Raw genomic sequence first — 14,628 nt, 5'->3', positions numbered from 1 at the left:
AGTAATATACAGGTGATAAACATGAAACCTCTAGAGCTTTGAAAGACAAATAGATTCCAGCCTTAACCCCTCAAGATTCTGAGCTAGCAAATCCAGTGAATGGTTCAGGCATTTATTGTTTTGGAGAGTGCCATAAATGATTTGACTCAGACTTAAGAATCATTACTAGGGGCTGGGAATGTAGCTTAGTGGTAAAATGCTTGCCTAGCATGCATGAGCCCTGGGTTCAATTCCTCAGTACCACATGAACAGAAAAGCCAGAAGTGGCTCTGTGGCTCAAGTGGTAGCTAGCCTTGAGCCAAAGAAGTTCAGGGATAGCATCTAGGCCCCAAGTTCAAGCCCCAGGACTGGCCAAAAAATAAAAAAATCATTAGGAGACCAAGAACCTGAAACTTCAACATAGATTCTACTTTAGAACCTCCATGCCAGTTCCAAATATTCTGCTTACTGCACCTGGAGCTAACACTTAAAAGACATCTGGAGAAGCATCAAGGTCTTTATCAGCACTTGGAGCTGCCTGGACCTGATGAGTGATTAAGATAGCAACACGTTCGTTAAGGTGTCTGGGCTCATTACCAATAGCACAAAGCAAGAATCTCATTTTTAAACTGGCATAATGGCTTTTTTTAAAAAAAGGCATCTTCCAAAAATGACCTCAGTATAAAATAAAAGCATATTAGGCAAATATCAACCTTCCATCAATGTTATAAAATGTGAGTCATGTTCCTTTAGGAACAGTCTGCTGAGACAAAACAGACATTAAAATAAAAAAGTCAGCCTTGAGGGATAAAAACTATGTCAGGAAAGTGGATCAAGATAGAAAAGAGAACCCATATTATTCCTTTCCTTTTGTGCTCCAAATCCCATGAAAAAACAGAAGTGAGAGAGAAAGGTTAAAATGTATGGAACATATATCAGTTTTAACTGATCTAATGGTCTCAGAAGCAGTGAGAAATAAAATAGAGACAAAGCAATAAAAGAAGACACATTTTGATTTTTCATAATTTTGTTTTTTCACTGACAAAAGGTGTATGGCAATTTGAGGGTTCAATAGTTGCTGATTGGGATAAATGGAAAGAAATCCACATCAGTCTAGGCATACTGGAGAAAATTTACTGTGCATTAACGATGGATAGAAAGGTAGGGCACTGGTGGCTCATGCCTGTAATCTTAGCTACTCAAGAGACTGAGAACTGAAGATTCTAATTCAAAGTCAGCCTGGGTGAGAAAGTCTGTGAAACTTTTTATCTCTAATAAACTACCCCCAAAAAGCTGGAAGTAGAGCTCTGGCTTAAGTGGTAGAGTGCTGGCCTTGAACAAAAGAAGCTCAGGGACACTGCCCAGGCCATGAGTTCAAGCCCCAGGACTGGCACAAAAACAAATAAATAAATTTAGAAGATGAAGAAAAACTAGAAACTTTCTGAGAAACAAAAACTGGTATGACTCCTATTCTGGCAGTATTGGAGACTATATATCTATGTATTAAAACCACATTTTTTTGGGGGGGGTCAGTCGTAGGGTTTGAACTCTGGGCTTGGGCGCTGTCCCTGTGCTTCAGCTCAAGGCAAGCACTCTACCGCTTGAGCCACAGTGCCAATTCTGGTTTTCTAGTGGTTTATTGGAGATAAGAGTCTCACAGACTTTCCTGCCCGGGCTGGCTTTGAACTGAGATCCTCAGATCTCAGCCTCCTGAGTAGCTAGGATTACAGGTGTGAGCCACCGGCGCCTGGCTTAAAACCACATTTTGATGGTCATCCTAAAAAATGACATTTCTATTACATACAGAGGCACAGACGAACATTTTCCCAACAATATCTTAATGACTACAATCAGAAATAATCTATGTATTGAACAAATATTCATTCGTTGCATTTACTGCGTACCCTAGGAACTAAAGAACATGAAATAAAACAAATTCGCTGCCTCATGATTCTTGCATTTTTTTCTTTTCTTTTTTTAATGACAGAGTCTTATTTACTTACTGTGGGCTGTGCAGCTTAGAGATCTTGCTTTTTTAAATATAGAGTAATAATGTAGAACACTGAGCATTTGTAAAAAAGTATACACATATGTACATAAATATATATTATGAATACAGCTAACACTGGAGAGGGAAAGGAAAGTGACGTTAAAGACAGTCTTTCTCATTTCTCCTTTGATATCTGGCATCCCTGAAGCTTTTACAAATACAATGTGTTTGTGTATGACTTCTGTGACACTGTGTTATGGCTGAGACTGGCAGACTTTATAAAGAGAAGAGATTTGTTTAGCTTGCAGTTTGGCATGTGGAAAGTCCTACAAATGTGGTGCCTACCAAGGGCCAAGTGGAAGATGGCAAAAATGTATGCAAGAAGAAGAATTCCCATATCCAAAGAAAGCCAGAGGTCTGCATGAGACCAGTCTCTTTAGAACTAACTAAGGTCCCAGGAGAAATAACCAGCATCCCTAATGACCTCAAGTTAGGGTGCCACCTCTTCTGATTCACAGCACCTCTGAATACCATCTGAGGATAAACCTCCCAACACAAGAGCTTGTAAGGAGACAAAAAACACTGAAACTATGTTAACTTCCACACTTCAAAAAAAAAAAAAAAAAAGCAAGTAACATGTTAATAGGCAAATACTCTACTTAAGTAGAACAAATATAGCATTTTGATTATTAATAGGACTTTCTTTGGCACATACTAGGAATTAGAGAAATATTAATCACATTTATTTGGCATCTCTAAGTTATAAGAAAAAAATAATGAAAAATATTTCCATCAAAGTATCATGGTAATTCATATTATATGTCTCTATACTTCTTAGTAGTATATAAAGTATATATAATATGCCTTATATGTAAAGTATGCATACATATTATACATATAGATACATTATCTCATTTCATCTTATCACATTACCTTATTTTATACTTATATAAACCTAGAGGTGTTAATAAGACATTAGGATATATAGAATTTCGGGGTTGGGAAGGTGGCTCAGTGGTAGAGTGCTTGCCTTGCATGCATGAGGCCCTGGGTTAGATTCCTCAGCACCACATAAGCAAAAAGAAAAAAAAGCCGGAAGTGGTGCTGTGGCTCAAGTGGTAGAGTGCTAGCCTTGAGCTGAAGAGCTGAGGGAGAGCGCCCAGGCCCAGAGTTCAGGCCCCATGACCGGAGCCAAAAAAAACAAAAAAGAAATAGGATATATAGAATTTCCTTCCTAAAGTCCCTTATAAAAATTTTACCTGATTAATTTTTTTGATACATCTAAGAAAAGTGACTACAAAGTCCATATTTTTAGGTCAAAGTGGAGTCATGTGTTTGGACAGAATCATTTCAAAAATCTCAAAAGAAGTCATGTACCAGTGGCTCATGCCTGCAATCCTAGCTACTTAAAGAGGCTGAAATCTGAGGACTGAGGTTCCTAACCAGCTCAGACAGTAAAGTCTGTAAGGCTTTTACCTCCAATTAACTGCTAAAAAGCCAGAGGTGGTATGGCTCAAGTGGTAGAGCACTAGCTTTGATCAGAAAAGCTCAGAGACAATACTCAGGCTGTAAGCTCTCTCTCTCTCTTCTCTGTCTCTTTCTCTCTCTTTCTCACACACACAGCTACCAGCCTCATTAGGGGATGGTGAGGATTAAACCTAGGGCTTCACAAATGCTAGCCATAGGTTCTACCACTGAGCTACATCCCCATATATCCCCAGCTCTCAGGATGTTCTTTTTCTTGAGGTAGAGTCTAACTATTTTGTACAAGCTGATCTCAGAGATGATTCTCCTGTCTCTACTTCCTAAGTGTTGGGATTATAAGCATGTACCACTATTCCCTTAAGTTTTTGCTATGATATTTTGTATTTTGTTTAGAGTAAAACTGGTTTCAAATAATAGAAACACAAATAGCAACATCAGAGAAAAAAATCTTGTCTATGTTTCAACATTTATCAAAAATTTTGATAGATTTTATGGCTGTGATAATGTGAAATTTATCTTTTCACTAATTATTTTTAAAATTAATTTTACTTATCTGTTTTTTTTGTGTGTATGTATGTGATATTGAGGAATTGAACCGAGGGCCTCATGCATGCTAGGTAAGCACTCTACCACTAAGCCACATTCTCAGCCTCCTTTTAACTAATTGTTAAGGAACAGGAAGACAAACACTGCATGTTTTCACATGTGGGCCCTAAAAGAAGAGAACAGAATTATCAACAATAGTCCATTCCTATAATCCCAGCACTTGGGAGGCTAAGATAGGAGGATTGTGAATTTGAGGCCAGTCAAAGACAAACAGTGAGACACTGTCTCATTAAAAAGAAATTAGAGCCAGGTGCTGTGGCTCAAGCCTATAATCCTAGCTGTTCAGGAGGCTGAGAGCTGAAGATCGTTGATAAAAGGCAGCCCCAAGCGGGGAAGTCTGTGAGACTCTTATCTCCTATAAACTACAAAGAAGATGTAGGAAGAGGAGGAGGAAGAGGAAGAGGTGGAAGAAGAAGAACAAAAAAGGCCAGTAGAGATAAGGCTTCAGGGGTAGAGTGCTAACCTTGAACAAAAGAAGTTCATCAGGGACAGCACCCAGGACCATTGGCACACAGAAAGATAATGCGTGCGCACACACACACACACTTGCACGCACGCACACTAAATTATTTTTTAAAATGATGTTATCAGATGCTTGGTTATGAGAGGATGATTAATAAGGCACAGGGGTGCAGTTAGGCAGCAGGAATAATTTCTAATGTCCTATAGCACAGAAAGGTAGGTGTGGCTGACAACAACTAGTTGTATATTTCAAAACAGCTAGTAGAAAGGATTTTAAATGTTCCCAAAGTGAAGAAGTGTGAGGTAATGAATATGCCAATTATCCTAATAACCAAATTAAGGTATTTGGCATAATTCATAGGGTAATCCAAATTACTCTAATGATCAAAGTTGATAATCCAGAGTTTACATGGATTTAACAATCACACTATAGCCTATCTATCTATTTATCTATCAATCAAGTTACTATCTGCCAATTAAAAAATTAAGATGGTTAAGGAAAGGATTTACTATAGAACAAGATGTTTCCAAGTACGCCAGCAATTTCAGAAGTTACCTGTCAATAACCAATATTTTGGTGGTAAATTATTTCTACCCATTCATTAAAATAAATATTCTAAGGGTTTTCTTAGCCAATGTTTACTATTTTGTCAAAATTATTAGTTTTATTTTTAATAGGTCAACAATCGTGATTTTTTTTGCTTATTCAGAAGATGTTTTTTATTTGTTCCAAGTATTAAGGTATGTTCTGTAAGTTATTTAGATTGGCTAGCTAATCAATGCAGAGAAGGCAGTATCTTTCAGCTTTTACCTGCAGAAACTCATAAACTTGTATTTCAACACTAGCAAATATTGAGTGGTCACCCTTAAATTTCATAACCTTTAAAATTTGACCTTTCAAAGTTCTTATCATTCCTCTTAAATTAAGGGTAGAATGACCTTAATCAATCAAAAATCTACAAAAAATAAGAAATAATTTTTATTAAGGTTCTGAAAACATAACTCAAGAGCTCTGGTTCTATAAAGTGTGTGTGTGTGTGTGTGTGTCCTCAATTTATTTTTTTTAACAGATTATAGAATAAATTTAAGGTTAAGATTCTTCTCTACCTGAAGTAGAAATTATTTCAAGATAAAAACAATCAAATGCCATATGAATTTTAGCTGATCAAAAACATAGATAAGTCTTTTTTGTCTACATGATGAAATCTTTGTTTAAGCCTAGAACTTTTCCAAAGGAAGCAAAATAAAATTTATACTGTATTTTATTCTATGAAGAAAGCATATAACATCTCCAGTCCTAGTTCTAGCCAACTTTAAGTCATAAATTTCAATTTAAACATTTATTTATCAATCACTATGAGTAGCATTGAATATCTAGAGCCACAGGAAATGTAAAAGACTGGGTGTTTTCTGTCAAAAGGTCGAAGACCTTCTGACAATTGGGATTTTTTAAAATGTAGATAAAAAATAAATGTAATAGTATTTTTTTTTTGGATGGTGAGATTAGTGTCTTATCCTTTTCTTCCTTCAGGTGCCCTGCATGGCTATTCTATAGAGACGGTGGGAAATTAGAAGCTGTTTTGTGTGGTAGAGTAGGTTTTGATCACAAATCAGTATATATCCCCTGAAGCTTATGGGGAATTCAATCACATGAAAACAGTAAGAGAAATAATGACAAGTATTTTCACTACTTCTTACCTCCAAGTCTGAAAGATTATGTATTGTGCATGACAAATGACTAAATCAGATACAGACCTAGTGGATAATGCATTTGAAAATCACATTAACTAGTAAGTAGTTACTGTGAATTATATCTAAACTCACTTATATGATGAGATAAAGGAATAGTACAAAATAATTTTCATAACATTAATTTTTCTTGAAAGATTAATCTCCTCCCACCTTTCACACCAATCCTGAGGTTTAAACTCTAGGCCTGGGTACTGACTTTAAGCTTTTGTGCTCAAAGCTAGTGCTCTACCACTTAAGCAACAACTACACTTCTGGCTTTTTGGTAGTTAATTGGAGGTAAGAGTTTCATAGACTTTTGCCTAACCTGGCTTTGAATTGCAATCCTCAGATCTCAGCCTCCTGAGTAGCTAGGATTACAGGCCTGAGCCACCAGCACCTAGCTCACCATTACTTTTTTTTGGGGGGGGGGCATCGATTGTGGGGCTTGAATTCTGGGCTTGGGTGCTGTCCTTTTGCTCTTCAGCTCAAGACGAACGCTCTATCGCTTGAACTACAGCACCACTTCCAGTTTTCCAGTGGTTTATTGGAGATAAGAGTCTCATGGACTTTCCTGCCCGGGCTGGCTTTGAACCTTGACCCTCAGATCTCAGCCTCCTGAGTACAGGATTACAGGCATGAACCACCGGCGCCCGGCTTATTATTACTTTTTATTAAAACATTTCTTATGAAGAAGAGGAAGAACGAAAAAATCAGACCTGCATGGATGAATGGATCCATTCTGTCAAGAATGAAATACCCTTCCTATAACATTTAGGAAAATATGGGCCAAAACAGTCATTTCTATCTACTAGGCAGGGAAATTAGAACTCATACTGACTAACCAAGAATACCTACATGGGGGGTGGGGGAGAGTGTAGTTGTGAAGGCGGGAGGGAAGGCATGGTAGGGGAAAAACAAAAGAAAAGGTAACAATGCTTAATAGGAAATGTACTCATTACCTTACTAATGTAACTGTAACCCCTCTGTACAGTATTCTTAGAATAAAAAACGTATTAAAAAAAGAATACCTACATAGATTTATTCATTTTAAACAGTTATTGAGAGGCTGGGAATGTGGCTTAGTGGTAGAGTACTTGCCTAGCATGCATGAAGCAACAGGTTCAATTCTTCAGTACCACATAAACAGAAAAGGCTGGAAGTGGCACTGTGGCTCAAGTGATAGAATACTACACTTGAGCAAAAGAAGCTCAGGAACAGTGCCTGGACCCTGAGTTCAAGCCCCAGGACTAGCAAAAAAAAAAAAAAGTTATTGAACACCTACCATATGCTTAATATTTAGATCCATTTGAGGTATTGTGGAAAATTCAGAGATGAATGAGATATAGACTTAAAGACAAGAAAAAGGCTGAGTAAAGCTTTTCTATAGAAAAGGGCAGACAGTAAATATTTCAGGCTTTGTAGGTCATATAGTTTCAATTGCAGACACTCAGCTCTGCCATTGTGGCATGAATGCACCAAAAATACATAAATTAATAGGCATGGTTGCATTTAAAAAATACTTTATTCACAGACAGTGTGGTTGACTAGATGTGGTTCATAGTTTGTTGATTCCTGGTCTAGAACCAATGACAGGATACACCCAATCAACTACAACATACTCAGCCTAACTCTTCAGACTTTTGTTATTTCCTGCCTGATCTGTTATAAAAGTTCTCTCTAGTTTTGTGTCACCAACTCCACTCCCCTAAATACTCCACTCGACCCAGCTGCCAGAGGGATCTTATGTCTTAACACTATGTCAGTGCTATTCTTAAAACTCTTCAATGGCTTAGCACTCCTCATAGAAGAAAGACCTACTTCCTAGAGTATAAAAGCTTTTTGTGCTCTATCCTTGCTTTGCTCTCCTAACTCATCCCAAACAATGTCTCTCTCTCCAACATCCCTCCCCTAACCTCCATACTAAAGCAAAACTAACTTACTATAACACATTGTGCTATTTATGCCCTTGTTCCCTCTGCCCACTAAGAGCCACTCATATTCACCCAGAAAACTCCTCAGGAGGAGATGATCTTCTTTTTTTTGTGGGGGGGCGGACCGGTTGTGGGGCCTGAACTCTGAGCCTGGGCGCTGTCCCTCAGCTCTTCAGCTCAAGGCTAGCGCTCTACCACTTGAGCCACAGTGCCACTTCTGACTTTTTTCTTTTTTCTTATGTGGTGCTGAGGAATCGAACCCAGGGCCTCAGGCATGCAAGGCAAGTGCTCTACCACTGAGCCACCCTCCCAGCCTGAGGAGATGATCTTCTTAAGCTGACTACTGATATCTTTTCACTCCTTATGTAGCATACTCTTTATAATCCTGCCTATGGAGGGTTAAATTTTGAGCTACACAACAAAAGGTAAATTCACTTATTTGCAGTTGCAGCTCTAACTCATTACAAAGTAAACAGCAAACAGTAGAAATCAAACCAACCTATTCTGATTCACAGTCAATTGGAGGAATCACAATTGTATATTGCTCCTTCAAGAAGAAAGACAGTACATCATTCTTAGAAGGAAGAATGAGAAAAAGGTTGAAGAAAGAGTATCATGAGTCAGGTAAAGAAAAAGGGTAAAGAGCAGAGAAGTTGAAAAAGTAAATTAATGTCTGATAACTGGTGAGTATTTCAGTTTGGCTGAAGTGTATGGAGAAAAGCAGGAAAACATCTAGAAAGGTCAGATAGTCAGATCTATATGACCTTAAAGTCCAAGTTAAGAAATATGTACTTTGCTGTGCAGACAATGGGCTGGCATGATGTAGAATGAACTGACACAGAAAGGTTTGTCAAAGAGAAGGTAGGTGGTGACAATGAGAGCTGAAAGATACTGCATCAAGACTGAACTGTCAAGACTGGCAAAGACTTTGTGTAAGATGTAGAGCAACAGGAATCAGAGATAGTTGTGACATGTTAAGCCTGGAAAATTGGGATAAATAGGGAAACAAGCTGAAAGGAAATTAGAAAAAGAAAGTGAAGCTGGGCGCTGGTGGCTCATGCCTGTAATCCTAGCTACTCAAGAGGCTGAGATCTGAGGATCATGGTTCAAAAGGCAGCTGGGGCAGGAAAGGCTGTGAGACTCTCATCTCCAATAAATCACCAGAAGACCAGAAGTGGCACTGTGGCTCAAGTGGTAGAGTGCTAGCCTTGAGCTGAAGAGCTGAGGGACAGCACGTAGGCCCAGAGTTTAAGCCCCATGACTGACAAAAAAAAGTGAATTTGGTTTTAGAATATTCAATTTGAAACTAAGAAAACAACCTGATGGAGCATTTAGTGTGAATCTGAAAAGAGGGAGAAAGATACTTTCAGGAGATGAGACAGAAATCTGGGAGTCATCTACCTTTAGGTAATAACTAAAACCCAAAGAAGAGAAATAACATTCCCATATATCCTTTTACCCAAACATCTGTAACATGATTGTACTAATTTGCAAACATGTCAATTTCCTAGTTCTGAGGCCCTTGAAGGAAGAGGTCAAGATTTATTGCCTTTGTATGTCCAGCCAAATATCTAAAAAATACCAAGTGGTATATGAAGCTGCCCTGTAATTCTAGTAATATAATAGCTCACTTCCTATAACTTTTTGCAACTTAATGCAAAAATTGAGAAACCTTTTCAATGTCTTTACTTCACATGTGTCATATGGTGGTAGCCTAAGGCAGATGAGACCTAAGGTAGCTGAAATGGTGGCCACAGTCTGGCAGATGTTACCACTGTCCCTCTAGCTACTCTGAAGATTGGGTAGTGGGTGGATCAACTTCCATCCCTCTCTGCTTCCATCTTTCCCTCCCTCCTTCTACACTCTTCCCACCCCCACCCCCCCACCTTTTTTATTTTAAGTAGTAATAGGATTTAAACTCTGGGCTTCACATTTGCTATGCAGGCACTCTATCCAGAAACATATCTCCAGCTCTTTTTGCTGTAGTGTTTTGGTTTTGTTTTGTTTTTTATTGTGAGAATACCATACAGAGGAGTTAAAATTAAATGGGCAAGATAACGAGTACATTTCTTATCAAGCATTGTTGCCTCCTCCTTGTTTCCCCTTCCCATTCCTTCCCATACTCCTCCCCTCCCCCTACCCGATTATCCCCCCCACCCCCCACCAAAGTTGTTAAGTTCTTTTTTTTTGACATAATGACTTGTTGGGGTTTTTTTGTTTTGTCAGTTGTGGGGCTTGAACTGAGCCTGGGCACTGTCCCTCAGCTCTTCAGCTCAAGGTGAGCGCTCTACCACTTGAGCCACAGCACCACTTCCCGTTTTCTGGTCCTTAGATCTCAGCCTCCTGAGTAACTAGGATTACACTGTGAGCCACCAGCGGCTGGCTGTAGTTATTTTTGAGATAGGGTCTATCTAGTTCTTTGTCTGGGCCAGCCTGAACTACAGTGCTCCTGTCATAGCTGGCATGTCACCATGTCCAATTTTTTTCTGCTGGAAATGTTGCTAACTTTTTTGCTCAAGCTATACGGAACCATAATCCTCCCAAGCTTAGCTTATAGTATGGCTGGGATGACAGGTGCATACCAATGTGCCAACCTATTGGTTGAGATGAAGGTCTTACAAACTTTTTGCCTCCATTGGTCTAGAATCATAATCTTCCTAATCTTTTTTTTTTTTTGGTTGGTTGTGGGGGTTGAACTCTGGGCTTGGGCGCTTTCCTTGCGCTCTTCAGCTCAAGGTGAGCGCTCTACAGATTGAGCTACAGCACCACTTCCAGTTTTCCAGTTGTTTATTGGAGATAAGAGTCTCATGGACTTTCCTGCCCGGGCTGGCTTTGAACCGCGATCCTCAGATCTCAGTCTCCTGAGTAGCTAGGATTACAGGTGTGAGCCACTGGAGCCCAGCTCCTTCCTAATCTTTACTTCCTGAGTAGCTAGGATTACAACTGTAAGCCACCAGTGCCCCACAGCAATTAATTCTTTTTTTTTTTTTTGGTTGTGGGGCCTGAACTCTGGGCTGGGCACTGTCCCTCAGCTCTTCAGCTCAAGGAGTACTCTACCACGTGAGCCACAGCGCCACTTCCGGCTTTTTCTGTTTATGTGGTGCTGAGGAACTGAACCCAGGGCCTCATGCATGCAAGGCAAGCACTCTACCACTGAGCCACCTCCCAGCCCCAGCAATTAATTCTTATTCCATCTCTCTTCCCAAACAAAAGTCAATATTACCCTAGTATTGGCATACTTGAAAGCAAAAGGATGCACGACAATATGGTATTTAGAGAGCTATAAACACCAATGTATTAATCAATTTTCCTGACCTTTATGTGTCTGTTCATAGCAGTAGACTGCGCTGCTCGAACAAGACCTTCCAGTTCAGCCCCACTGAAATTCTTGGTTTCCACTGCCAGTTCTTTAATGTCCACATCTGCTGAAAGTAACTGGTGCCCTCTCATCCTTGCTGTGTGGATGTGAAGGATCTGTAGTCGACCTTTCTCATCTGGTAAGCCTGATTAAATTAAAAATAAAATAGACAGTTTGCTAGCCTATGAGCCCATCAGAGAAAATTATTATAATCCTACTGCTTTCCTTCTAGATAAGCATGTAAACTTTTTTTTTTTTGGGTCTGGTCATGGGGCCTGAACTCTGGGCTTGAGCGCTGTACCTAAGCTCTTCAGCTCAAGGCTAGTGCTCTACCACTTGAGCCACAGCGCCACTTCCGGCTTTTTTCTTTTTGCTTATGTGGTGCTGAGGAATCGACCCAGGGCCTCGAGCATGCAAGGCAAGCGCTCTACCACTGAGCCACCTTCCCAGCCAAGCATGTAAACTTCTGCTAGTCAACATTTAATTATATGACACTATTCTGTTAATAAACTCTGAATGCCATATACACACACACACACACACACACACACACACACACACACACACACACACACACACACACACACACACACACACACACACCAGCAACAGATCTGCTTACCTATCTCCATTTTAACTTCCAGTCTTCCAGGTCGAAGGAGAGCCTCATCTATCAGATCTGGTCTGTTGGTCATTCCTGAAGGTAGATGTCAATACAGCAAACAAATGATAACAGTTAAAAAAAAAAAAGTGTCCCTTCAGCATATGTAAAAATAGTCATTTATGGAAGTGGCATGATGGCTCAAAGTGGTAGAGCACTAGGAACTTAGAAACAGTTCCCAGGCTCTAAGTTCAAGCCCCACGACCCACAAAAATTAATAAATTAATTTAAAAAATAGTCATTTGCTTAACAAGCTAATAGGACATTTCATAAGTGTGAAATAGAACTAAATTATTATGAAATAGAACAGGTATTTGTTTGCAATCTGAGCTAAATGAAAATATCAAGAGATTTTGTAATGAAATTTTCCAATATTTAAAATTCAGTTAGTATAAGTAACCTATGAAAAGGGGAAGTGGGCAAAATAAACTTGATCTCTCTGACTCTAAAGTCCCTTCCTTGATTTGTAGGACAGTGCTTTCAACTTTCAAAAGATAGTAGCAACTCCCCCTTTTCCCACTGCCCAGAATCATCCTAAGAAGAAACTTACTATATAAAAAGTTAGAACAAGAGCCTATAATGACAATGCAGAATCTGAAGCTTACTCCACTGAGCTACAGCTACATCCCAGCCCAAGAATACAACTTTTTTTTTTTGGGGGGGGGTCCGGTCGTGGGGCCTGAACTCTGAGCCTGGGTGCTGTCCCTCAGCTCTTCAGCTCAAGGCTAGTGCTCTACCGCCTGAGCTACAGTGCCACTTCCAGCTTTTTTCTTTTTTCTTATGTGGTGCTGAGGAATTGAACCCAGGTCCTCACGCATGCAAGGCAAGCGCTCTACCACTGAGCCACCTTCCCAGCCCCTACAACTCTTTTTTTTTTAATTGTGAAAATACCATATAGAGGGGTTACAATTACATGGGCAAGATAATGAGTACATTTCTTATCAAGAATTGTTGCCTCCTCCTTTGTTTCCCCTTCCCATCTCCCAGAATACAACTTTTTTAAACAAAAGAAAACACACCAATGACAAGGATGTTGTTCAGCTGCTCAACACCATCAATTTTGGACAGCAACTGGTTGACAACAGTGTCATGAACTCCTGTGCTACCAGCCATGCTCCCTCTCTGCTTGCAGATGGCATCAATTTCATCAAAGATGATGATGTGCAAACCACTGTTAGCACCAAGCTATTAAGGGAAGAAATTATGTTAAAGGTCATAATTTGATTGTATCATGAAACAAACTTACAAAAAAAGCAAAAATAAAGCTTTCAACAGGTTAACTTCATTCCATTTTGACTAATAAATATAGCAAGTATAACAATCACAACTGTTGCTTTTTTAAAGAACTGTACTCTCAGAATTCTGCAAACTAAAATTACATTCCAGGACCTCATACTGGATAGCCAAAAAACAGAAATGTGTTATATGCTGAGTAACTATGTAAGTAGAAAGCAATTAATCTAAAATTAGCTGTGAATTTATATGTCTATCTCACTAATTGAAACAATTCATATTTATCAGATCAGCAAGGGGCAACTTCCTCTCTTTCTTTGAGTTCTGGTGGAAAGATAATCCCAGAAACAGTAGATTTGATGTTTCCTTTGTCATTTTAAATAGTTAAAAGTTACCTCCACTCAGAAGGTGGTTAGGAATAGGAAAATTGGTTGAAGAAATGGAATATGATTCATATTCACTAATATTCACTTATTTGATATAGAAACTGATGAGTTTTCCATAAAGTAAAATGAGAACAGAGACAATCCTTAGAAAAAGACCTTATTTTGCTGGTACTGGGGCTTGAACCTAGACCTGAGCACTGTCTATTAGTTTTTTCACTCAAGGCTAGCATTCTATCACTTAAGTCACAGCACCACTTTTGCTTCTTATAGTTAATTGGAGATAAGTATCTCAAGGACTTTCCTGCCCCAGCTGGCTTTGAACAGTGATTCTCATATCTCAGCCTCCTGAGTAACTAGGATTACAGATGTGAGCCACTAGCACCCTGCTTCTTCCACAAATATTTTAAAAATTAAATTCAACCCTGAAAAAAATATAAATTTCATTTCTCAAATTTCTCAATATCATTGTTTACTCAATAGACATCTAATGATACATGATAGCTTATTCCTTAAAAAAAAATCCCACACCAAAAACCATTCATGACTGGTAATGAAAAATTGGAACCACAAGCTTAGCTTTGCCAAAGCTATACTTAATTTTCTGCCATCTTCAACGCACAATCAGAATATTCTTGTTTGTGACTGAAAAAATGGTGATGTTGCTAGAATCACAACTCCCTTCTCAGTCCGACATCAAAAACAGCCTATGTGGATAGAGATTCCAAAGACAATAAGAACACTGTGTTTAATTAAATGATCACAGGTCAATCTGTCCTTAACATAATTCAGTACAATTCTGACCTTTT

General features: G+C 39.0%; 1 protein-coding gene across 1 annotated transcript in view; it reads right to left on the bottom strand.

The window, feature by feature from the left end:
- Positions 1-14,628, bottom strand: part of Nsf (N-ethylmaleimide-sensitive factor) — a 149,410-nt gene that overhangs the window by 54,546 nt on the left and 80,236 nt on the right. Inside the window, exons 10-12 of the mRNA XM_013033300.1 lie at positions 13,223-13,388; positions 12,165-12,239; positions 11,500-11,687 (exon numbers count right to left, since the gene is read on the bottom strand). Coding sequence (XP_012888754.1) covers positions 11,500-11,687; positions 12,165-12,239; positions 13,223-13,388 — 429 coding nt within the window. The remainder of the gene's footprint in view (positions 1-11,499; positions 11,688-12,164; positions 12,240-13,222; positions 13,389-14,628) is intronic.

Source organism: Dipodomys ordii, unplaced genomic scaffold, assembly GCF_000151885.1.
Source record: "Dipodomys ordii isolate 6190 unplaced genomic scaffold, Dord_2.0 Scaffold165, whole genome shotgun sequence".
Classification (NCBI taxonomy): Eukaryota; Metazoa; Chordata; class Mammalia; order Rodentia; family Heteromyidae; genus Dipodomys; species Dipodomys ordii.
The sequence above is the reverse complement of the archived record's forward strand: the minus strand, read 5'-3'. Positions and strand labels throughout refer to the sequence as shown.